This window comes from Neopsephotus bourkii, unplaced genomic scaffold (assembly GCF_033783945.1).
Source record: "Neopsephotus bourkii isolate Nb327-2 ecotype Australia unplaced genomic scaffold, CSIRO-AGI_Nbou_v1 NB_1767, whole genome shotgun sequence".
Taxonomy (NCBI): Eukaryota; Metazoa; Chordata; class Aves; order Psittaciformes; family Psittacidae; genus Neopsephotus; species Neopsephotus bourkii.
The window spans coordinates 8,041,891-8,069,077 of NW_026902241.1; the positions used below are offsets into that span (position 1 = coordinate 8,041,891).

The window sequence follows — 27,187 nt, forward strand, 5'->3', positions numbered from 1 at the left end:
TTCAAAGAGGGAGAACAACAGCAAATATACTTAACCCATGAAGGAAAAAAGATTCCATTCAGTTGTTGGGGGTCTCTGAATTCCGGAGAGTATTTCTGTAGTCACCACAGGTATAGATAAATTCCATGTAAATTAGGAACTGTGACTGTGTCTGGAGTACTTAGCAGATGAAAGGTTTCATCTGCATGATTTAGCTAAACCAGAACTGCTAAGGAGTAAAACAGAGGACACAGCATGAGATACTTTTCATTCTACTTTGGTCCAATTGCTTCCTGCCATTTTTTAATATTTTGGTTTTGGTTTTTTTTCCCCAAAATAGTTTGCTGTGGTCAATAACAAATTTCTTGCACTCAGAATTGGTAAAGCAATCTGGAAAAAAAATTATGGGGCTGCTGCTGAATAATGTGTATCATATAACTAAAATAACTTCATATTAAATTCTTAACCTCTAGAGTATCTATGCAAAGGCTCCAGTGCACTTAATACATGATGAGATTATCTATCACATACTGCACACATGTACAGATACTGGTATGTGCTCGACCATAACAGAAGGCAAAACTCAAGAATCCAAGTCATTTACATGAAACCCATAAGATGGCATGCTTAGAGCAAAACAGCTCAACAAACACAAGATGGAAAACAGAATCTATGTTCTGTCTTTAAAATCACTACTATCTGTTGGAGTTACACAAATGGCCATGTTCTCATGAAGCCACAACAAGAGTGTATTTTCTGTGAAAAAAAGCATATAGTATAGGCTGTATGTGAAAGGTTTACAAAGACTGTGTTTGTCACCTACCATGTGGATTAATACAAAGATTTTTTTTTTCTCCTTATTTTTAAGAAAAAGATGAAGGCATATTAAGTGTTGTTGAAACATACTCTGTACAATTGCACTAAATTGAAAAGAGTGGCATTAAATGTAAGGTCTTAAAGCCTGTGCAGAAGTTTGTAAGGCTGAAGCCTACCTGTCAGCACAGAACTGTAAACACACTATTTTACTTTTCTTCAGTCAGCTATTCTTCCTCTAAGAAAGGCAATTCTAATCCTGGAAATTTTGCTGAACTAGGGGGAAAAAGCAAACAGACAAATGGAGATGTTTCTTAATTTCACTCATCTCCGGATGGGGGAATAGAGCAGTAGAAGACATACAGTGTTACTGTGCAACACAAAAGCTAGTCAATACGCAAACATTTTTTGATTTATTGTGATGGTACCACACCTCTCTTATCAGACCTGATTTTTCTGACAAGGCTTTTGCTCCCAGCAGATAGCATACTTCAGGTATGTCTCTAATACCTTTTCAAATACAACTCAGCAGGTAGAAATAAAGATGATGACTACTTAATTGTGAGCTAGGCAAGGAAATCTTTGCTGTCACATTTAAATTTTAATCTGATGCTTCTGTCACTACGGATACAAAACCTCCACCTTGAAACTCTCATATCCAATACTTCCAGTGTTTTAAGAAAGGAGCTGTTTAGGTTTACAAATCATTCGGAAGAACAAAGCACCATCACCAGTTCTTTCAATGTTTGCCTTGTCAGTAACAGACAATTTGCATCATGATGCTTGATGCTTAATGAAATACTTTAAAACTTTAACCTGAATGTTGGTTTTCCTTTAGTTTGCAGCAAGAGAATTCACTGTAACCTAAGCATGAATTATAGTCTCCAAGGATTCTGCTGGAGTTCAAACTGATTACAAGTAGATCACACATAAACATTCACAATAGCAATGGGTATATTGTTCTATTTATAGCCAAGAACTCCCAAGTGACACTGGTGTTAAAGCCAGCCACAGTACAGTATAATAAAAGTACCATTGAAACCCTTACTAGAAAGATACAATTTAGAAGTACCCCCTAAGATTTCCCCACCCCGCACCCCCCCATCAGTTTTAAATTAAGGCCTCAGCAAGGTAGCCCATGAGATAAGGCCAGTCTTTTATATTCACAAGTTGTAAGTTCTCTTTTGATAGCTGACTCCAAAACTTCTGGGTTGTTGTTTTCCCTCTGTTCATGTTGTGTCACTGGTGTAGGTGAGGAGACTGGCTGCCAGAGTCATTTAGCTGAGGTAACTCCATGGGTGTTACCTTCCTAGGCAGATCTGCCTCTTAGTTAACCTTTTGTAGCTTTTCTTTTTCCTTTTTCTTTTTCCGTTTTTTTTTTTCAAATAAAAATGAAACAAAACAAAAAGCAATCCCCAAAACAAGAAGGGATGTTTTTCAGGTTAAAGCTATTTGTTGCTGCTGTTCAGTCATCAATCTTCACAGGAAGTGAATCTGAGGTCCCAGGAGGAAGGGACTGGGAAGGAATCCATATAAAGGCTTCCTCACCTCTTGTTACTTTCTCCCATTGGTTGAGATTGTCCCTGGAGATGCAAAAAAGTCAGAGGTAAAGCACTGTTCAAAGCTTTACTGGGATTTTTTTTCCTAGCAATACTGTCTGCTGTACTATACTGTGAGATGTAGCTTTGTGCTGTATACAAGTACCTGTTTGTCATCAAGCTTTTGCTATCTTTACATTATTTCATCCCTCACCTTCAGTTATCCCATTCTGCAATTCTGTGTGGCTTGTACACATGCTGACTACATATAAGTCAACGTCACACATTCCCTGGAACAAGCACTGGAGCCGGACGCTAGCACCTGCTTCCATTATAAATTCCTAGCCCCCATGGCTGGACAGAAAACCCAGCTGTGACCCAAGAAGGACGTGCCTGCAGAGACCCTAAAACAGCAGTCTGGAGACAAGCAGCCTTCTAGGATTTTACCACAGCATACTTCAGCCCTTTTCAAAACCACCAGAGATCAGGACTTTTGCCAGGAAACTTCCTTCATGGGAAACCACAGAAGTGCATTAAGCCTTCTAAAACTCCTGCACACGGGCTGCCTGACAGCGTGTAAGGTATTGCATGCCAATATCATAGTATCAACTTTCAATTACTAATGTAGTAATGAGAGTGTCAATCTGTTACATTTAAAGAGAAGCCTTACCTCAAGACACAAATTTTAGTTTCTCACAGCCTGGCCAGCCCTCAAGTCTAAATTTTGGTTTACAAGCCACAAAATGATGAAAAAATTAACTGTTAATGTTCTAATGACCTGAAGACTTCAGATCCATAATCTTACTTGCTGTACAGTAGTACCGCTCCAGTGATTTGGAAGTCTATGTTGATGACTATGTAGCAGACCATACTTGCAAGCTATGGTCGAATTTAGCGTTGAGTCTTCAAGTACAGACAGAAAGAGAGCAAGCTCAACTGTTTCGATTTCATACTATCAGATACTTAGTTACTAAAACAACAGTTCTCAGATGTCTTCAGTAAACAAACAGGATGATAAATGTACTAAGGTCGTCTTATCGTATGTGTCATATTATCGTATTTCATAGGAATTTATGTGGCAGAGCTCTCCTGATTTTTATGTCACAGCTTTGCTGAAACAGTTGATAAAACAGTGGATAATGAGCTGAAAGCACAGTGAACAGGTAAGAGAAAATGTTGCATTTCTGGGGGTGGGAAAAAGCAGCATCTGATGGAGTCTACCAAAGAAAGCTGGTGCCCTCTAGGGGAACACCTACATGATTTTCTGCAGGCAGATGGAAACCTGCTCTGCCAGCGCTCCAGGCAAGTGGTAGTCATGAAGCCAGCGTTAATATGGGGCTGAATCTCAACTAATACAATCAGGCACTAAGGATCACAAACAGTGAACTGGTACTATTTCTAGGTCCCGTTCCTGAAACTGGAAAATAATGAGGGGAATTACAGACAAAATATTTTAAAACTATATGAATTTCAGGCAGTATTGAGAGACCTGAAAGCACATGGAAAATTATTTAAAATTATGTGGTGTGAAAGAAAGGTGAAAAAAATCAATCACGTCACCCCCAAAATAAATATACTATCACAGACTTGCCACTTTAGCAGACCTGAGTATGTGGGCTACAAAACACACATAGGACTCAACACTGTAACGCAGGTGGCTGGTAGTTTTGAACTACACAGAATGACAGAGTATATAAAAATGTGGAATAAATTAATAGACAGAGAAACCTTCTCGATTCTTAGCTGCTACCTTACCTCAGGGAAATCAGGGACTGGTACTTTTTCGTTGTTTTGTGGTTGGTTTGTTTTAAAGACGTAGATAATACGATTCATTTGCCTTTGTGTTGCCACTGAAACCCTGGCTCCTAGTATCTGGAGTAAATGCCCAGAGGCTCTCAAAATAAAAATCTGCCTTGCCTGCTTTTGCTGCTATTATCTGTAGCTGCTGTCTACATTCCAGAAAACTTGGGGATGTTTAGAATCACAGAATCAACTAGGTTGGAAGAGACCTTTAAGATCATCAAGCCCAACCTTTACCCCAGGGCTACCAAGTCCATCAATAAACCATGTCATTCATGGTGCCTCATCTGCACATTTTTTTAACACTTCCAGGGAAGCTTAAATGTGGTGTTCTAAGAAGGTGCACTGCTGGTGAAGGGGTGATTTCAAATCTCTTCTGTCAGCAGCTGAGGCATCACAAAATGGGAACGAGGCTGTATTCATCTCATCATACTGAATAACAGATACCCATCAAAAATAAAGGGAAAAAAAAAAGGTGTAGTGCAAAATCAACTATTTGAAACACTCTGGAGTTACTTAAACCTTGCAATAACATATGTTTTAGTAACTGGGGTGTTGAAGTTAGTTCTGCGTACTTGATTTCCTACACTGCATCTCAAAGTCTGAACTCTTAACACTTTATTCTCAACCCCCTCAGACAGCAGAGGGTAATCCCAAGGCTAGGCTAAAATCATCAAACTGCTTCTCAGAAGACTTTATGAAAGGGTGTGGATTTTCAGCAGGCTCTTTAGTCTTACAGAGATCTTAAACCACATCCACACATCTATGCCCCAGTGCAATCTAAATTATGGAATGCACAAGAGCAAGGTGGGGAGCTGTGTCTGTATAGAGCTGTGCCCAGTCTGGAGACTGTGCCAGTGTACCTTTCACAAGTACTATAACTATAATTTGAATACGAAACAACAAACATCATGTCTAAAACTCAAAAAGGCCATGAAGTCTCTGGCAGGAGTCTTGACTGCTTTTATTTCAGACATCACACCTTTTGCAGAGAAACCTACTGTTGAAAAGATATTCATACTTTATCTTCAAGACCATGAAGAACCTTTCACCTAGAGCACATACGTGTGTGGGTGCTTGATACTCTACCATTCAACTTCAAATCTCCTAAGCTGAAAACTGAAAGATGGACTATTAAGTATAACAAAACACTTTTGCAAATATGCCGCATTTGTATATCCTTGTGACTAGAAATCAAAGGATATGGGTCTCCCCAGAACCCGGCTCCTAGGAAAAAATGCTGCTCAGCCTTAAGTACTCAACCTAGCCACTCTAAGCCTCAGTTCTCATGAAGCAGAATAACAATGCTAACACTGTAGTGACAGGACAAACTGTAGTGACAGGACAAGGGGTAGTGGGCTAAAACTTAAACAGGGTAAGTTTAGATTGGATATAAGGAGGAAATTCTTTCCTGTTAGGGTGGTGAGGCACTGGAATGGGCTGCCCAGGGAAGCTGTGAATGCTCCATCCCTGGCAGTGTTCAAGGCCAGGTTGGACGAAGCCTTGGGTGATATGGTTTAGAGTGAGGTGTCCCTGCCCATGGCAGGGGGGTTGGAACTTGATGATCTTAAGGTCCTTTCCAACCCTAACTATTCTATGGTTCTATGATTCTAACATCTGACCAAAGGTACTGGCGGGCTTAGGCAAATGGTTCTACAGTAAATACAAATCCATTTTAAAGACCTCCCAATTGCTAGTAACAGAACTTTCCTGACATTCAGCACAAAGCTTATTAATCATACAGACTCTGCAAGAAATTTTCATCTTAAAAGCATGCAGATACTGATTTGGGGAGTAAAAGTATACCTGGATGTTGACAATTACATAATACAAAAGAAATAAAATTTTCACATATATAAAGCAGTTTCACAATACTTATTAGCTTGAGTAGAGATAAATAACTTGTGATAAGCATTACTGATTTTCTAATGGTGGGTATTATAGTTGATGCTGTTTAGTCCATGACAACAGCATAAAACTCTGATTGAAAACACAGTTACACAAAGCATAATTTGTGTTTCAGTTCCACGATCGCATAACCAACCCTTTAGCTTCCAGCATCAATACTGCTGAAGCAAAAAGCAGTATCCTTCAAGCAAGGATTAAAAAAAGAAAAAAGTTAGAAAACTTCCAAGATCTTGGACTACCTCTGAATAAAGAATTTGGATGACTCACAACCTTGTAAAGAAAAAAAACCAAAAAAGCACTGAAAGCAGTTTTGTAGTTTACTTCATGCTCTCTGCACACTGAAAGCAACTCTTCTCTATTTGTCGAGGTACACATTACTCAATTATCTATATAATCAAACTATCAACATGTGTATATGAGGTCAACATGGCATAGAGAGTACACCTTCCTACCCTCTACTGTAAGCCTGAATTCGAAAACAGGGTTTGGATGCTGACAAACTCCATGGCATTTTGAAACTAGAGAAGAGTTTAATATTATATTGTAACTGATGGAACACACTTATGAATACTTCCGTATTACTTAGTTTAGGGTAACAAATTACTGACCATTATTTACCAAACATTATTACTTTCATAGCTTCTAATGACAAAAGACAATACTATAGGGGTTATTTAGCCTGACTGCCTAGAAAAGATAGTCGTTGGCAATTTTATTACAGTGACTATTCCTCACACCTGTATCCTTTTAACATCTCTCTTTCAAAAAGTATGCCTAGCCTTGCTTTAAGGTCTTCAACTGACATTATTCCAAATTGTAAAAAAAGACATTAGCCATATTCCTTGTTTGAACCTTTGGGCTTATGTGCTAAATTAATAAACTACATTAATAATCTTTGTCTAATAAAAAGTATACTATGAAGACAGTTACAGATTTTGATAAAGTTATTCTCTTGGATAAACTAAATATATTATGTCCAATTTTTTTAGTCTCTCACTACTGTGATCTCAAAACATTCTTTAAGATCTTTCTTAATCTTCTCTTATTTGCTAGTGTTCTTCCCTATTCTTCTTAATGTATAGATGCTATACAGGGTTCCAGCTGTGGTCCCATTAATATAATAACTACAAAGGTATACCCTCTAATCCTACTGAATATTCCCTCCATATCTATCTAAGGGCTGCACAGTGGACCTTAGAGGGACGTGACTATTACAGATGGCTCCTAGATACTTTTTATCAAAAGACAGTCCTCTGTCTCGCTCACTGCAACAGACCTACATATTCTTCTCACAGCTATGCGAAACAGTGTTTGGGCGTGAATGAAATTATTTTGTTAATCACTATGGCCAGTTTCACAGAATTTTGTATATAGTGGGCATCCTTCTGTAATTTCACACAGATCACTTAGTCCACAAGATCAGGAAAGTGACAGAGCAGGTAGATCTGCCATACAGGCCAAGGAAAAAGCTCAGTGCAAGCTCGAATTTAAGCACCACAAAAAAAAACAAAAAAAAACCCAACAAAACAAAACAAAACAAAACAAAACAAAACAATTATAAGAGAGGTAAGAGCATAGACAAACAGGCCTCTTCCCTGGATGTAACTTAAGATTGCTGGCATTTTACAAACCAACTGTTTTTCTTTAGAGAATACTGTTTAACCTGAAATTGGAACATTTTCATGAAGCATACCAGTTTCAACAGAAGTTTTGTCAGGAAAGATTGCCAAGGTACAAAACATAATTATTGGACAGAACAACCTACTAAGAGATCCACTATCAGTCAAGGTAGAAGCAGCCAAATGGCTAAGGACCCATACTTTCCCCTCAGAAGGTCTCAAGCTACATCCCAACTGATTGATAGGACAAAGTTATGCCTGTCTCTCATCACAGTGGTACTACTCTTATGGTTCTAATTACTGAATATTCTGGGGTTCTTTCTTTTCCTGATTTTTACTAAAGATGTTCAGACATGAAATGAAAACACGCCTAAACACATTTTCTTAAATGAAACAAAATTCTAGCCAATCTTAGTTGTGAGAACCACACTGAAGTAAAAAGGACACAGAGGGAAAATGCACTGAACCAGCCTAGATAGGGTTACATAAACACTGAACCTCTTTCTCTCTAAATGCTCTCAGCATCAAACACATTTTAATCACTTGTGTCTATAGATCTGTACTGGATAATCCCAGTCAGTAGTAACTGCCTCTGAGTTTCTACACACTTAATGCAAGATGCATATCCCTGTTATCTGCATGCAAATTATAAAATTTTAAGTCTGTATTTTCAGTCAAACTTGCAAAATATGTTTGCTTTTCATTTATCCGAGCTATACACTATGCAAAAACTTGCACATTTACTCACCTGCATGCTCGCAGCAGTGGCCCAGTTGGAGGAAAGATCTGTGCAAGTGTAGTGTAACATGGGATAGCTACTGCATTGTAGAACCCAATCTACAAAAAACACAATGGAAACAATAGTTAAACGTTGATGAAGTACAACACTGAAAATTAATAGCCAGCTAGCTCAAAGTTGTTGACTACTCATTTAATTACTAATTCTGTTAGTACTTCATACTTTTGTATCCAAATATCCAAATATTTTAAAACAAAACATTAATAGGGAAGTCTCTGGCAATTACAAATTGCTTATATGCCTCTCTTTTATTACTTCTAATACTCGAAGAGGCAATGAGCTCTGGAGCTGGCCCGTTCTGTAGCATGGCATGGGATTGTGGAGTACAGGGGAGATTCTGCTGAGTGGAAAGATTTCAAGTCCACGTAATCACTCTGGACAGGGCTTTGAGCAACCTGGTCTAGTGGAAGGCATCCCTGCTCATGTCCGGGAGTTGGAATCAGATGATCTTTAAGGTCCCTTCCAACCCAAACCATTCTATGAATAAGATGGATGCTCAGAACAGATTTTCTATGGGACCTTTTATTATTCAATTGAATCAGTCTGGCTTTTTGGTGTCAATAGTGGCAAGAAGTATAGAGAAATTGCTCTGCCATTTGCACCAACATTATTCTTGTGATGATTTTTCTTGGGTTTTTTTGTAAGAAAAGTTATGCAGCATTGCCCGATTACAGTCAGATTCTGGATTACTTCAATGTCTTCCAGAGTCAGAGTGTGTATTCGATAGCATAATTTACTTGAGATTCTAGGGGCTCTCCACCTTCAGAAAGTTTCTAAATGGTGTGAACTATGATCAATAATTGGTTTGCAATTTCTTTTCATGTATGTGGTCCAGTGATGTATTTTTACCATTATCATATAAATCTATTTAGGGAAAATCAAATGAGCACCTTTTTAATTAAATCTGATTCATACAGGCTTAAGGGCTTATGACAGCTACCATGTCACAGCTGATTTGTAATGACACAAGGGAATTTTTAGAAAATGCTACTTAAGTATTAGCAAAGATGACAGATTAAATACAAATCCATTACAACATCACTTACTTATGCCAGAGTCTTATGACAGTTAAAGTAGTGCAGTATGATCCCTTTCTTTGGCCAAGAGTTTTTAAATGCTTTTTAGTGAAATACCATGTAGAGTACTGTGACAGAGCAATTGATAATAAGTCTCTTATTCAGAAATTGAAGAACAACTCTTGTCCTCACCACCCTGAATACAGAGGTTCCTCCCATACTGTTATGTAACCAAGTTTATTTTATACTTCAAAAAAAGAAGATACAATTTCTGACCTAAGAACCCAACAGCCTGAGTTGAAGTAATTATGATGCAGCCAATAGAAAGAAACTGCAGCTGGTGAGAAGGCAAGGCTGCACACAGCTATGATGTCTGCTCATCGACAAAGTTTGCTATTCCACATAGTGCATTGTTTTCTATGTGTTTTTTTCTTGTCTGTTTTGTTTTCTTTTATTTAAACCTAACTTAATCTGCAATGTATTTCAAACCACATTCTCTCTGGAATCCCAGTATTTAGAATAAAATGTTTCTTCTAAGGTCCTGAAAGCTTTTAAGTTCAAATGGACATCAGTGAAGGAGGAAACCCCCCAAAAATCTCAATGGATTTAGGTTCTGGGTAAAGCCAAGCTAATTAAAAAACATTCCTTAGCAAAAGTCTCCATATTTGACCAGAGCAAACTCACACAGATGACTTTTGTAAAAGGTTTGGATTATCTGAATAAATTATTTCATCTTGATGTGGCTAGACAGAAGGCCTAGAGTTCACTCAGGTATGAGCAGACTATTGAAGTCACTGCAGGAAAGGCAGTGTATGTTTAACCTAAAGATGTATTAAGCAAGAGGAATGAGGAAAATCTCTCTTCCTTCTGAAATTAACTGTTTCATAAAAATACTCATTAATTCCTTTTGTTAGAGCCCAAGTAAATGGATGATAATGCTTTATTAAATTATTCAGTCTCTACATAAACAAAGGAATGGCTGCCTATATATGTCCTAAACCTCACATTTTCCTGTAATGCTGTTTTAAGATACAGTAGCTACAACTATACTACTGAAGTTGGCTTTTAGCATCCTATTTTCATTAATATTTTACTGTTATACTATTAAGAATCATAAACAGAGCACAAATTAAAATAGACTGTGATGAAGACAGTACTTGGAAAAACAGTTATTGTGTTTTAAAGAGGAAAAAAAAATTGCTTCTGTCTTAGATCTGTACTTTTGCCCCATTAACAGTTCCTTTACAAATGCCAAGAATACTATACACTATAGTATTTTGTACTTTTCAAGATATTCAATTATAACCAACATAATGTGTGAAAAAGATAAACCAAATGGAGAAAAATTTACACAAATTTAGTACATAAACTGCAAATTCCTTACTATAATAAAGTTAACAGTTTTTATGCTAAAATATGGTAGAATGCATAAAATTAAGTTTCAGAATACAAAAATTTCTATAGTCTTGTTATGGAATAACTTATCGTGCAATTAATATACAGTGATTTTGTGACACTTTGCAATTTGTATTTTAAATATTACTGCTTTGTGAGCGCTGACTACTGACAAAGCACCAGAGGCCTCTGAAATAAAAAAAAACAACAACACAACCTTATACATATATATGGATATGAATGCACCATGCACAAATTAAATTTATTTTTCTCTGCTCAGATAATCAAAGGACAAGCTACCTTTTCCGTTTACCCCAGAAAATTAAGACCCTCAAATTAATGTTTACAGAATACCATCTTCCTTAGGGAAAACATAAAAAAAGCAGTCATGCTGGGGTAAAAGTTGGACTTGATGATCTTGAAGGTCTTTTGCAACCTAGCTGATCCTGTGATTTCTGCACACTTGTGCACAGGAGCATCAGTACCCAAAGATTTTGAAAAACAGACAACTGAGGCTCTTAGTAATACACTCCTTATTGCTTATCCTCAAGAAACTCTCCACATTATTCTTTTGAAATATGAACCTGAATATTTTAATCAGGAACAGGTGACAAAGTTCATTTTGCATTCGGGATAAAATAGAAAAACCTCTTAGCCTAAGGGCTGAAGCAAGCACTTACTAAGTTGAGAAAGTGTTACTGACACTTCTCAAAATCATAGGTGATTGTGATTTTAGCTAGAGTTAGAAGCACAAAGAATGGAACAAGTGAGAGCAGCAAAGAACATACTGTCATTTATGTAAACATTTGAAAACAAGCTTTCCACTGCTACATAAAATTTTAACCCTGTTGGGCTCGCAGGACACAGAATTCAACAGCCCACATAACCTAACAGCAAATGCAATATTCACTAGTACATAAAATGTTTTTTCTATACATGTTTTATTAACACTACAAATGTATCATTTTACAGAAAGAGTTCATACCTGACCCTGAGGGACTTCATCCTTTTTGTCTCTGTCCATCATAGGAATAGGTTGAATACCCGTTTTCTTCATTTCATCACCCTGGAGAAAAGCAGAGAGAGAGATTAGCACAACGAAAGTCAAGACTACTGAGATCGCAACTGATTTCCATTGTCTGTTGTATGAAACTCTAAAAATCCAGAATTTAAAATAATGTGTGGCACCAGTCTAAGACAATGTCAGAAAACTGCCTAAGGAGGGGCTCATTTTATACATTCACCTAAACGATAATGTAATTAGCAGATTCTGAAAATGAAGGGTTTGAGCCAATGTACATATATTTTCCTTGTTTCCAAGAGTGTCTCCATAATAAAAAGCAACTGAAAGAATAAAATAAAACAAATCAGTTAATTATATTCTATTCTGTTCTATTCATAGCTAGTCTCATCTTTCAAAGCATCACTTGTTGAAAGCATTAGAACACAGCAGAACACAACTTACCCATCCAAGGAAAAGCTGAGTAAATCAAATTTAAAATGTGCCTGCTCTCTCAACAATCCATCCTTTCTGACCATGCTGCTTTGAAGAAGCTGCTATCAAACAACCTTCTTTTCTTTAAGTACATTATCCCTCTACATTTATAAGAGGAATAATGGGAAAGACAGAGCATATTCAAAGACCAGATACATGTAATGACCAGGAGAAAGGTGTCTCCTTACGTTTCACCCATTACCAGCAGAGCAGCTACAACATATTTCTGAATGCTACACTGGATCTGCACACAATTACTTCTTAAAAATCTGTAAGTAGCTAGCTACTTTCTGTCACAATTTGAAGTTTTCCAAGTCTTATGCCTCAATGGCATAGTCAAAACAACACAGATGTTTAATCTTGAGGTTATCAAGGCAGCTATAGTCATAGCAATGGTTGCTTTTCCATACTGCTCATGCCTGAGATTTCAAAGTCAATGTGAACTTCAAACTGCTGACCTTACGTACTGGGGTTGCGTGGAGAGGTTTTGATAGTGGGGTGGGGGAAGCTTAGTTAGGGAGAAAGTTTATACAGGATAACTGCATATACAGTATTTGCTTATTTTTGTCCTCTAATGTGAGATTCAGCTTACAAAGGTTTAGCTATCTGAAAGCTTGGGACGTTCCCTAATTCCATGTTCTATGTTTCTGCTACAGTTAGTGAAGGCATCTCCAGAAGACAACTTATTACATCTTTCTCATAAGATTCTTATTAGACCACATTTCAAGTGCCAACATGCCCTTCCAAGGGAGGATTCTGGCCCCTTTACTTGAAGACAAGTTTGCAATAGAATAAATTGATTCTGGTCTGAGAAAAGTGTTTTTCTGTTTGCCTGTCTTGCAGCTACCTTGAGTGTAGAAAAAAAGGAGGCTTTTGGAAGTCAATTCACTCTTGTATACTTGCCTCAACATCGCCTATAACTATGATCCTGCTCAATTAACCAACAAAAGATTTCTTTCCCCTAGTTAGAGAGGCTAGAATCATTGAGTCTAGTCTGTCACACATTTTACTGTTGAAAGGAACAACAGGAAAGACCTCATTCCTCAGCTGATAAAAAGATGCCTGAAACAATTCCAAGCACAGAAACACAGCAGATTGTTATTTAGGAACTGTAAACAAAATTTTGGTTTTATGTGCCCCCAGCAAATATTTTTTTTTCCATTTGCTTGAAGTACTGCAGTTGACGGGTCCAAGACTGTCTACAGATACCACTGTTTCAATGATAAGAAGCTCAACACTAAACCATTTAGCATTGTATGATTTTAAGTTTGTTTATGCCTGAGAAGCACTTGAGAGAGCTTTGAGAAAGCTGTTCAGCCTCTGACTGATTATGCCAAAACTGAACAAAGCTCAGATTTATGTTCACCATTTCACCTTGAAATTAAAAGGTATCACAGAATGGTTTTGGCTGGAAGGGACCTCTTGAGATCATCCAATCCATTCCACACACCTATCCCAGCAGGATCAGCTAAAGCAGGTGATCCAGGGCTGTGTTCAGTCAGGTTTTAAGCATCTCCAGTGATGGAGACTCCACAACCTCTCTGGGCAATCTGCCACTGGTCAACCACCCTCACAGTAGAAAAGTATTACATTTAGATGGAACACATGCACTAGAAACACAAGTGTTTTCTCATGCTCAATATCCATGAACACCTCTGTGACACATGGTTATAAAATATACTGCTTTATCCCCACAGTTATGATCATGATCAGAAAGTTGAAGTTTTAAGCAGTTTGCACCATACTTGCAGTACGGTTCCAGTGGCTTAGTAAGGCTCTTAAAAAAGTACCATTTAACGACTGCCTAGTGTCTCATATCTCACCAAAAAAACCAAATCGCAGCAGTTAAATCTTATGCAAGTTTGTAATCCTATATAATAGACCAGCAAATGTAATATTTTGCTTGAGTTGCAGTACTGTGGGAAAGCTTCATGCTGAGTGATATCAAGGCAGATCTTAGCTGGAAACCCTAGCTATACTGGGCTTTGATCAATGAAAAAAGATCAGTGTGGCATACCAAAAAATTGATGCAACCTCTTCTGCAGTTATTGTTTTAGTTAATGATTACACAAAAATGAAATATAAACCCACTCTGATATTAAGATTACAAACTCAAGTAGTAACTAGAAGCAACTTTCTATCTTACTTTTAGAACTAACCATTTAATCTGGTCAAGTATACTTTTCTAGGGTTTACCTTTTTTCCCAGCCTCTACAATGAAACACAATCTAAAATTCCTTTTGGTTTAGCCTTCCCAGGGTTTTCTCTGTATCTGTCTCCAGCTTTCCAATTTCCAGAAGTATTTAGACCTGTGGCAGGATTTGTCAGACATTCTGAGTGGATCACAATGTATTAAACTTCTACCATGTGTCAATCAACCCCTTCTTAAACAGGATTCAGTAAGACACTAACTGAACAATTCAATTTCTGTCAATAACTTCTAATTTACATGTGCTCCATGAAGCAGCAACATAACAATATCCACTTTTACTAACTCATCCTTGGATTACAAAACAGGTTAAAGTAAAGCAGGCTCAATTATACCCATAATTCCACCTTTCCAATTGTTGATTAGGAAAAATCAGTTGGATCATTCCTTCTCCACTGAGTTCACAAAATTCTCATTAAAAGGACTTTTTTATTTGTAAGCAAACAAGTTGAGTATGTAATCAGTGGGGCACATCAACATTATACCTCCATTTTATCACCCATAAGAACACCCACTTTCCAGTGCTGACATTTTAGAAAGTAAGTACTGAAATTAGATCTTTGAGCTTATACAGTCTGCATTTTTCAAATATTTTATTGTTGTCCGAGATGTTCAAAATTAAGTTAATGAGAACATCTGAATATTCACAAAAAAAAATCCACAAGCCATGCACACCTTGAATTTCATAATGAACATGCAACAAGGATGACAACAACTTCCATGCTATACGCATGCTGCATCAACTCTGTGGGTCTGATTTCCATTTTACATCTGTGCAAAACAGAATAAGCCCACTGAACTCTGCAGACTTCCACAGGGCACATCACAGAAAAGAACATTTCATCATACACATGTGCAATAGAAATTCTAAAAATACAGCATATCTTTCAAAACTGCGTAATTGAAATCTATGCCACACCCTCACAACGCATTCCTCTTCCCCAAAGTAGTCATTTCTACTTCAAAATTTAAACAATTAGAACATTTACTCCTCAGTGTAAGACACATGAGACACTGCATCTTTATTTATGAACATGATTACATTAGCACATCTCAATGCTTTGTTTCAATTCTCAGTATATCTTATCTGAGGAGTAACTTTCAGTATACTAAAAAATAAGCTCTCCCTGAAACCAGTTGTTGAGCTGGCTCACAAAGAAAATTCAAATGGTCAGAACAATTTTAAAGTTTCTCATATTTGCTTTAGCATTTCCCGGCCTCATAACACCTTTACAGATGTTTCAAGGCAGCTGACCTGGAAGCTGGTGTCATATTTTGTATTTCTAGAATACAAAGAGATCCTTTACAAAATTACAGGTGACTCAAAAAATCTTAAAGATTTTATTCTGCATTCTGTTGCTTGGTCACTTTATGTTAGGACTTTCTAAATCCATCTTTAATGGAGAGAAAAAATGCTGTCTAAAATTATGAACCTAACTCAGCTCTTTAAATAGTTTCAGAGGAAACAACAAAACACATGCATGCACCACTGAACACTCTTTAAAACAAGCATACTAAGATATTGATTGGAAAATACTTATGGTTGTTTTTTTCTTCTTGGATGCATCCATTTATAAAGAGAGTAAACAAAAGAAACACATACCTCAGCCCAGAACTCCGCATATATATCATTGGCTGTCAGCCTGGTAACTGGCCATAACTTTGTTACAGAACACAGATCACAAGCCGTCATCATCAGACCAATCACTCTATCTCTAAAATAAAATAAGATTAAATGGTAAGTTTGGTAAAGAATTAATGATCACACTGCAAAGCTTTTGTTTGCCCTTCCTAAGTTCAATCGGCATTAAAGTATACATACTGAAAAATTTCTCTCACCTTGCTTGTTTCTTCCTCACTTGCTAATGATTCATTGATAAGGCATCACATAAACTGCGTTTTATGTTCCCTGCTGTATCTGCACTGTGTGCAACCTGAGTTCATTGACCATCATCTGCACAGTCACATTCACAGAAAAGTACACAAGAATGTCTGTCTGTTAAAACACTCACATGCCCCTCCTTAATTTTCTGAAAATACAGTACAAGTCTATAAAAAGAAGGATGGCATTTCCTACTGCTGCATTTCTTCGTTGCTTACAGAGAAAGGAACACATGGTCCAAACAAGAGGAAAAACTGCTTCTGAGCTTATCTCAAGGTACTCTGTCATTGTTTTGTTGGAATGAATTCCAACCCTGACAGAACAAGAATTCTATACATAACTCCATCCTGTACACCAACAAATCTGTCCACAGAATAACTGTGAACATTATCAGTAGGATTATAATCAGAATAATTGATAGATAAATGTCAAAGTGCTATTATTCCCCTAAGTTAAGAAAGAGAATTGATCAGCCACATAATGTTGAAATTTAGCATTCCATTGCATGTACAGGTACCAACTAGACGTCTTGGGTTCTTTAGCCACCTTACCAACTGATGTCCTCTGAGCATGTTGGCTATGCCATGAAAATGCTCTGAGGACAGGTAAGATTAAAAAAAAATAAATATGTAAACCTAACAGAATATTCAATCACATACTAATTAGTTGTCATGCTATTTGAATTTTATGAACCCGAAATTTAAAATTTCTGGTACATTTCATTATCAGGAGCTGCTATATCTTCATCTTTTAAAAATCTTGAGTTTTATTCAATTCTGATAAGCTTCAGTTCTATACTGGGAAATAAGCATTTAAAAATTCTCCTTCCAACAGTCTTGTAATAATTAACTCAAAACTATTGGCAAAATCCTGTAGAACTCTTCTGAAAGAAGACCCAAGTACCCAAGTTCCTTTTGAAAAGAAATCAAAATCATGACTCATTATTTTGCTTAATTTTCCTCTGCATTAGATTAATGACAGGATCCACTTTCCAGAAGAAAGCAGCTCTGAAGGGGTGCATGAGCACTTTAATGAAGTCTGTTATGAGACACATCTCTTGTCCAGTGTGCACTATATTTTGCTTATGTGGACAGAGAGTCGTGTATTTATGAATATGCACTTGTACATTTTTAAAACTTAGAGGTATCTTAACTCACAAAGGTTGAGATCTGAGCAGAATTCTTTCCAAAAAAGCGTGCTGACAGAGTAACAAAAATATTAACATAAAAATAAAGTTAAGCATTACTGCACTATATGTTTTTCCCCACTACCCAACTGTCTGTGCACTAACTTTCCTCTGCAGAAAATCTGACACTGAACTGTGTGGATGATAGCCAAAGGCAGTGATATGCAAATATAGAAAATGCTGTTATGTACTGGGAAATTTTACACACAGTTGTGATATGTAAGAAAACTGCTGTGTACACAGAAATGTTTGTTTTGTTTTGTTTTTTCTTTCTAATGCCATAGTGATGTAATACTGGTTTGCTGCTTTACCTGTGTGCTTGGTTCTTAAGGTTTAATGCTCCCGTCTGATGCAGCTCTTCAAGCTGTTTTCTATTTCCAAAATATAGGGCAAGGTCTGTGGCAATGATGGCTTTCCTGATGATCTCAAGTACTTGCTCATATTCACTGGAGCTCAGATTGGAGAAGACATTGTGCCCTTCCAGCTATGAAAAAGTAAAAAAACAATAAAAAGCACAAGCTCTAATTCTGAGATGATTTCAGTCTTTACTTCATGAGACAGGTTACAATGATTTTACAGCCCAATGACAATGTCTGTTGTAAATTCAAATGCTGACAGCCTGAAATTCCCTTCTTTATCTTTCACTTTTAAATGATGTTATGGAACTTATGACTAAGCCACTGATTGGGTTTTGGACTGACCTTCTGAAGCCTAAAGGTATTAACAGAGCAAAATGCTAGCATTTTCTTCTCTGATTTATAAGCACTACAGGCACAGCACTCCTATTAGTTTGGGAACTTGTGATTCAATCCTGATCCAGAGTACTGCTGCACTGCCAAGCTGAGCGTCTGATTCACTCTGAAGTACAATTTCAATACTGCATAACGCATAATATGGATGAGGAAATATCCAATTTACAGTACCAAAATAATTTTGTTTTCATCGTGTTCCAAATGAAGTGTGCCTGAAATTGCTGCATTTACTGATACAATTTTCTCTATAGAAATGAAGTTAATTACAGTATTTTAATGTATACGAACATTTAGGGGAAAAAGCTGCTTTGTTCAACCATGAGTTGACTGACTCATAAACTAAAGACAATGGTTTCCACTACTCTTGCAACATGCCACTGTCATCCCTTTTCCATTTCCAGTATGTATTTTTGTGCATTTCACTGACAATATCCATGTACTGTGATCACTCATGAAGCTGTATCACATTTTGAAAAGTCAACACTATTCACTGTCTCTAGGATTTGGCAAGCAATCTGTCAAAAGTATTCCTATTGTTGAGAGGAAACAGAGAAAAACAGGAAAGAATGAGCCAGCCATATTAAGGTGTGCACATTCACAAATAGAAAATATTATTAGAATATACCAAATGCAGATGTGTTTTGACATTTAATTGGCATTTGGGCTGAAGCTCATAAAAAAGTTTCCCTGACTTTGTGAAGCATTTACATAATTTGTTCAAAATAAACCCTCTATGGTACAAATAGTTTTGGTTTCTCTCACCAACCGGAACATAAATGTCATTTTCCAACATTTTTACTTGGACAAGTAGATTTATTGTGAATAACAAATAGAAAATATAATCCCTCTATGTCTCAATGCTCCTTTGACACACTCTGAAGGCATAGTACACGATGTTTAAGAAACAAATTCATAAAATTTTAACCCATCATCAATGCTTTGAGAGCAGGAAATTACTACTAGCTTTCATTATTTAAGGTTCTGAGAAGATTTTCCTTTTCAACTATGCTGCATAGCACAAGAACAGGTTATTTTCCCCAATATTTAAAGAATTATTCTGGATTCAATTATTTAGGCTTTAGAAGCTGTACTATTAAAAAGATCACTGTGACAGCTTTTGTTCATTCTCCTAGAACTGATTTTGTTAAGTACTGACAGAAGCTGACATTTCTGAGCACATCACTTAGGCTTTGAGTAGTACATACAAAGTACAGCTGCTAAGATTTTATTCTTTCCCTGCTGAGCTAAAGCTACTGAATAGAATCTTCTGTATTTGTAAGTATGGTGTACACTAGAACAGCAGGTGAATGAGCAAAGCAGCTATAAGGTTTCAAACAGTGAAAACTACTGCAGGTTACTAGCCACCGTAACAGACCACTTGGGTAGTCAGTGTGTGAATCCACTTTACAGCCCTGACCACCTGTATCTCTTTCTTCACTCACACTGATGGCCGAGTCTAGAGATAGTGGGGAAGCAAAAGGGTTCCCTGCTGTCTTGGCAAATGGGACTTTCACTGGTTATAAGATTTCTCTAGGAAAAATGCAGAATGGTTTTTGAAAAATGACTGAAGTCTGCTTCATGAAGGCATAGTGGGCCAGGGAAGTGTTAATGACTGAGGAACTTGCTCACTGTGCACAAACTCACATGAAGAATGAATACGAAAAATCTAATGCCATACCACCACTGAAGGATTCAATTACACCCTCCTACATGAAGAAGCATACAGAGATAAAGCTTCCATTCTGTGATGAAAAATGTACATGATACCTAAAACCATAATCACAAGATGTGCTTCTGAATACAATACAGAATATGTATTTTTCCTAAAAGATGATTAGGTACTTAAGTAAATAAATATCTTCCCCCTGAAAGACCAGAAAGAAAGAAAAGTTAACAACAAATTAGTGGCACAGTAGCATGGTAAGGCTGTGCACTGAGTATGTGCATGGTAAACTAAGACCAGTGAGCACAAGTATGTTATGGAGTGGCAGTGGTTTCATAGGTGAGAGTCCTCACTCTTCTAATGGAGCATGAAAACAATTTTCACTGATGAGAAAGTATCTGTGTCAGTAGCACACTTGGATTTTCCAAGATGTGCCTGCATTCTTTCTTGTAGCTTTCTATTCATTAAACATACAGACACATTACCTTGTATTAGGAACTCTCTTTCATACAATATTACCTTATTCAGCTGAACTGCTTAGTAACAAAAAAACAGATGATAACATAATGAAAAAAGTTTAGATTTTTCATGCGTACAAAATTAACAGTCTCTCCTTCATGCCACACATTTAATGTTCATGGAATTTATTACAGCAGTTTTGAAGCTTCTCACGCAAACTTTTGCCAGTACTTGAGCTTTCATTCAGAATTTCAAGATGGTTGAAGATTTTGTTGAAGCACTTAAGTGCTGCAAATATCTAAATAAGTGAGAACTCTGATTTTTCATTTTCAAAGTTCCTATTCCATACGATCATAGGAAAAAAACCCCACTGACCCAGAAGCTAAAAGCTCCAAAGGAAGGCCATAGAAAAATACCTTCAAATACCTATTGATTATTTTTATAACATCAAGATTTTGGGAAAGCTATGTTTTGCACTATTAAATGCTTGGGTTACTAATTGTGGAACCTGACTTGCTGTAATAAATCTTCCACTCTTCTAAACGAGCACCACAATCCAGACATTAAAATAAGCATGCTTCAAAAAATCTGCTGGGTAGTGATGTGACTTCTATTTCCACCACTGGACTCTACTGCACAGAAGATATGATTTCAATAATCCTACCTGCAGGATGGACACAGTCTGTGAGAAGTGGTGCTGTTCCATTGTTGACGTGGAATACAGAGCAGCTAAGGGGTGATCAAATTTCTGAAGATAGCTGTTGCTGTAACCTCTGTGATCCAGGTCATGACACAGGCATGCAACTAAAAGACCTTTTCGCTACAAAAAAAATTTGAGATGAACAAGTAAGATATATTTCCTGCCCCTAGATGTCACTCTCTTCCCAAAATACTGTAAAAGTTGCACTCCTTACACTTCATGTCTTCAAGAAGCACATGGAGAAACTTCCTTAAAATTGTGAGAAGCACAAAGTGAGGACATGCTGAATTAAAATTCTTGGTCCATCTGTAATTCAAATCTTTCATATATTATGAACTTTAAAAACACTGCTGCACAGCCACATGCTATCAGAGGGATTCTGCTTCAAGGAGAAATCTGAGTTTAAAACAGAACTTCTGGTCATACCAACTTTATTAAAAGAAAATTAAAGTGCAGTTATTGAGGGAGAGGAAATACATAAGATGTATGATCATCTGCTCAAGGCAGCCACACCAAAGTCCAATGCTAGATGTGTCTCTGCAACACACCCCGAAGAATATGAGCAAGTCTCCTACGTGCAACTTTTCCTAGGAAGTCACTAATGTGAGCCACAGAACTGCTGGGCAGTGGCAACTGCAAAAAAAGTAAGATGGCAACCAATTTTTTTTTTTAATTTACTTAATTAAGTCCTAAAATCCTGTAGAAATGGAGTCCCTGAAGTGTCTCTTTAAACACACAAAATATGTGAACACTTGCAATAGGTTTTCACATAGCAGGTGTGTTTTGAAAACACACTCATTAATGTTTGTGAAGCAGTCACTGTCAGCGTGGTGTATTATGAAAATGTCTTCAAAAAACTTAACAGCTCTGTCTCATAGTTGGACCTGGTGACACAGATAAGGCTATAAAATGAAGCAGAAAAAGAACATCAATTAACTACCTATAAAGTAAGCAACATCCAACCTGTGTACTAAGAGGCACATGATTCTGCAGAAAAACAGCAAACAATGTAACTTAAGATTTTATTGCAAATATACAACGTGCAGAACTAAGGGTATTTCTGGTTTTGAGACCTTGATTTTTATTTTGAATCCTTCACTTCAATTTTTACTGACATCTTCTCAATATTGCATCTTGTGTAGTGCATTTTTAAAAAGCACGTAACAAAAAAAAATAATAAAAAAAAGATGCAGCAGCACATATCCATACAGATCCTCAGCAGAAGTGGAACCCTTAGGCACATAACACACCTGTATTACTTGAAATGATGCAGTACTAGCTGTAGGAAGCTGGTATCCCCTTTTCACTACAATGAGAAGGAGCAAGTCATGGAATCAACAGACTAGAAAGGCGGTCTCTGACAGCAAAATAAATAAGAGTTTCAGAATCCTTTGTGCTACATGTTAGATCTAGTGGGTATTTAAGCTTTTTTTTGTCCTCTCCCACAGGTTTAATCCTCCTGTTGAATCCTTTGCAACTCTTGTTTTTTCCAGTCTTACCATTTTTATCATTGCACCAGATGGTTCTCTCTGTCTAGCTTGTCCCAGCCTCCACTTCCCAGGAAGTCATTCTTGTCTCAGTTCTTCAGGATTACAAAATGCCTATTACCAGTGCTCTTGACTTTGTACCTATTGTCGGTGCTTGGATCTGAACTCTTCGACCACTGCCAGCTGCTGGATCCACTTGCCTCTAAACCAGTCCCCTTAACAGTGTTACATTCTTTTCTTCCCATCTCTAAGCCTATGGAGGCTCATGCCATCATCCCTCACCTGAGACCAGCTCCTCCTAGTTCTCTGAACTTTCCTTCAGCAGTTCCCTGATTTATTGTTGGATTACTCTCCAGTCTCAGGAAAGGAGACTGCTAGAAAGAGCTGAAGCATAGACTGGATAAGGCATTCAAACGAATAAAGACTGGCAGTTTAGCAAGGAATGACAACTGTTTCCATCTCTCTTAAAAGCTGCCTCTTTTGCTCTCCTTGCCTTGCTTATTTTGCATCTCCAAAAAGATGGTGATTACTACTTAATTAGTACTGACTGTTATCAGAGCCCTGAGGCTGCAATCCTCAGATTTTTGTTGTTAAAGGAATACTGGCTTTTCAAACTTTGAATAATAGATATGAACCAGCTTGAGGAAGTTACACAGCTTGGAAAATTACAGTCCAAATAGCTAGTATTTGGCAAAGTTGTACACAACTGAAAACAGGTTCTCCCAGTCAGAAGTTTTAGGTAGTATCAATAATAGACACCATTCCCAATTGCACCTACCATAACTAAAACAAACAAAAAAGCAAGTGACAGTGCTTCATAGTGTATATTAGAATGTAATTATTCTAAGTCTTCAGTGGACAGACCTGAAAAGCATGAAGGAAACACCAGGATTAGGAAACTGAGCAATTTGTCTTCCTCACTCTTTCTACTCACACCTGTTCCTCTGCAGGGATGTTTAGTACACTCTGCCTAAGCTGACAACAAAACGCTAGCATAGAAAATGTACTTCTTTGATGTCCAATACCTCTGATGAGGTTTAGTAACTGATACAGTCATTTCACCTACCTCTAGATCAGTGAAAAGTCCCTGGTTGTTCTGAAGTATGGCGTACATGCAATGTGCAACAGTAACTGCGTGTTTCCAGTTGTGGTAGGGCACACGGCGATAATTCTTCTTTACAGACATAGTAAATCGGCACAGTTTTTCAAGTTCAAAGCTAGAAAGAAATTAATTCATTCAGAGACAAGAATAACAATGGGAAATATAACCAAGAGAGGAGAAAAGAAGCTCTTTCATTTACTCTTCTTGCTAGGATTGACTCTCATTGTGGATGACTCATTGATTACAAGAGTCATTCAAGTTTTGGCAAGGACAGAGGAGTGTGCATACCAGACAACACTCTTAGTTTAACATGAAAAGTTATGGAACATAACATATTACCCAGCTCAGGCAACACCACTGTATAACCCTAGCTGCTCCCAGAAACTTGAAGTACAGTTTCTTTAAGCAGTTATCTATTCAACCTGGCAAATAGCGAAACCCTACCTAATGGACAATTTAAAATAGCATCTGTGAACAAAACAGAAAATTTGAGATCTTAAGCAAGCAATACAGAAGAAATAGTCCTGTTTAAATTAAAATTTCAGTCAAATCATGGAATCATATAACTTGTTTTGAATGAAAGATGTTGAGATGCTGCATACTGACATAATGAAAAGAAGATTTTCCTTTTCCCAGGATGAAGATTTTTTTTTTTCGGTTTGGCCAAATGAACAGAAATTCACATTTTACTGTTTCTTCATTTTTCACCAAACAGTATTTCATTAAGTAATCGCCAGTCAATCATAAAAATGCCCCAAATCTATAGCATTTCTGAGATTATTTCTTAAAGATTTTTCATATATATTTTTGCTATTAATATAGAAAAGCAAAATTAATCCATGATCAAGAGAACTTTTCACTAAGGAATAATAAAAAACAGTAATAAATTAATTGTTATGTTTGGCTTATGTGCTCATCAAAAACACCTGAGACAGTTCATAGTCCATAGTACCAGAGTTCTGCACAATCTCTAACAGACTTTATCTACTTATGTTCCTTTGAAATGAAAGCTAAATACTTTTTGTTTACAGATGGGAAATTCGGGCACAGATTAAATATCAGGTAAAATTCTCTAAAGTGCCCAATCTGAGGAGCCCAGGGTGAAAAGGAGTTATTACACTTCAGCCCAGAACTGAACTGAAGGTGCCAGTCTTAAGTCACTGACTTATTCTCTCATAAACACATTACCTTTTCTTTACTCTCATTTTTATCCCACTACTGTGGTGTGACTTTTTAATTATTTTTTTTTAAGTTCTATGTTTTGATAATTTCTTGGATTACTCAGGGAAGTGACATTAATGTTCTAGTTTTGTAGTACATGTGGGCTGAGAAAACAAAGCTGAATGTCACTGACCTATATATAAAAATGTAAATACATCTACTATATGAAGCCAGTTAGAGAGCAAAAAAACATATTTCTATAGCTCTGTGCTGAGGAAGGTAATCATTCTTCTTACCCTTGGTCTGACATTAGTGAAAATGGAGGCGCAGCCTTTCAAAAAAGTTTAGGCTTTCTTTTTCAATTCTAGAGAGTTAAAACAGACAGTTCTAGATCAACTGTTAGAACTAGTTTAAAACAGTACACCATAATTCAGAATATCACAACAGTCACTTCTGTCTATACCCAATAACTGCTCTATAGTTACTATGAGGTGTCAGTGATACACCAACTTACAATACTATTACTTCCTCCACTGCTGTATTTTCTATGTTTGATTAAAGCAGTAAAAGAGTATTTCTTCATGAAAGCAAAGAAAATGTAGGGATTATCTTTGATTTCTCTCCAAAATCCTATGTGGACAGTACAGTTATACATTGCACAGATGCTTAAAAGCACAACCTTGCCCCTCAATACATTAAAAAGCAAATTTTAGTCTTAAAATAGCTGTATTTGTTTCAGGGGATTGAGAAGTTTTCTTCTTTCAGAAATTAAATATAAGTTCAGCCTCATCAGTCTCCTTTTCAAATATTTTCCTCGCTTTTGTTTAACTTTACCTGTAAAAACTTAAGCTCACTTGAAAAATGTCAAGCAAATATTCCCACCAAAGTCACACCTTGAAAGAAAATTACTGGGAGACAGGGAAAAGAACATAACTTAGCTGGAAATCTGAACCCTCATCCTGCATCCACAGACATTCGGTTAGGAATAGAAACGGGCTAACTACACTGAACGGCAGAGAAGTGTATTTAGAAGTATCCTGCAGTATTGAAGAAGACATCAGAAAGACCCTCAGGTATGACTATGCTTTGAAAGCACGGACATTCATCCAGTTACTAAGATCCACAGTCACCTGCAAATGCTTCCTAAATGCTGCTTCTTTTTGCAGGGAGGTATTTCCCCTTTCAATGGCCTATCTGTAGATTTTTTTTCCATGATTCGGAGCAGCTCCTTTCTCTCAGTAATGGGACATACTTAGCCAATAGACTACTGACCTTAATAATGATAATGGACACTGTAAGGACAATGAAAAATCATCCATTTCCATAATCAGTGCCTAATGATGCCAATAACTGATTAATCTACTGAGAGAAGGTCTAACCGTGGAATATTTCAACCATTAATTTCAGCAACTATGTATTTGAAAAATAAGTATTCGTGGACCTCTCCTTTTTGGCAAGAGTGACTTCAGTATCTTCACCATCTTCTGAGCAACAACCTCACCTCAGAACCAACCAATACCTCTATACATTGGAAGGACCAATCTCTGGATGATACCATGAGTTCTTTTACCTGGCTGTTCCCAGATTTCATAAATGGAAGACCCAGAAGCTGGGATAAGAAATGCAGCTTGCTTATTACTGTCCTGTACAGACCAGCCGTTGTAAATAAACTCCAAAGAAAATAAGACCTTGAATTAGAAAATAATGATCTCAAAATTTCCTAGCAAACAAACACATAAATATCAGAATTAAAGCAATAAAACATGTACTTCATACCAGGCTGTCCCACAGGACTGGTGAACCATGTAGACAAAAATGGCAGGCCAGACGTCCTCATATGGACTGATATCAAAGTGGTATCTAGGAAGAAAGTAAGGACAAACACTTTTTCACTCTAACTAAAAGCAAGTGAAAAGGATCAGGTAATGTATATCCAACAGCATTCACTTGTTTCTGAACATATACAGAAAACTGACTTTACAGGATTCATTTTCCAGCAATAAGAAGCTATATTAACTAATATATTAAATATATTAACTATGTTTGTTAATATATTTCCACTAAGGTCAATGGAACTATCCTCATAGAATCACTGAATCATTTAGATTGGAAAAGACCCTTAAGATTACCAAGTCCAACTGTTAGCCTATAGTTAGCCTTTGGCTTTAATGAATAGAAACACAGATCTTTATTTAAGAATCCATTGCTTAAGTAATGTACAAAT

The 27,187-nt window shown here is 36.9% G+C and overlaps 1 protein-coding gene across 7 annotated transcripts in view; it reads right to left on the reverse strand.

Annotated features, from left to right (window-relative positions):
* Nucleotides 1-294: 294 nt before the first annotated feature.
* The window catches only part of PDE10A (phosphodiesterase 10A), a 369,055-nt gene continuing 342,162 nt past the window's right edge, over nt 295-27,187 (reverse strand). For all 7 annotated transcript variants that reach the window (XM_061378676.1, XM_061378678.1, XM_061378677.1 and 4 more), the window contains 8 exons: nt 26,740-26,823; nt 23,767-23,917; nt 21,178-21,333; nt 17,951-18,123; nt 16,175-16,286; nt 11,853-11,933; nt 8,406-8,494; nt 295-2,375 (listed from right to left, as the gene is read on the reverse strand). In XM_061378676.1, the coding sequence (XP_061234660.1) occupies nt 2,258-2,375; nt 8,406-8,494; nt 11,853-11,933; nt 16,175-16,286; nt 17,951-18,123; nt 21,178-21,333; nt 23,767-23,917; nt 26,740-26,823 (964 nt within the window). In that variant the 3' untranslated portion in view covers nt 295-2,257. The remainder of the gene's footprint in view (nt 2,376-8,405; nt 8,495-11,852; nt 11,934-16,174; nt 16,287-17,950; nt 18,124-21,177; nt 21,334-23,766; nt 23,918-26,739; nt 26,824-27,187) is intronic.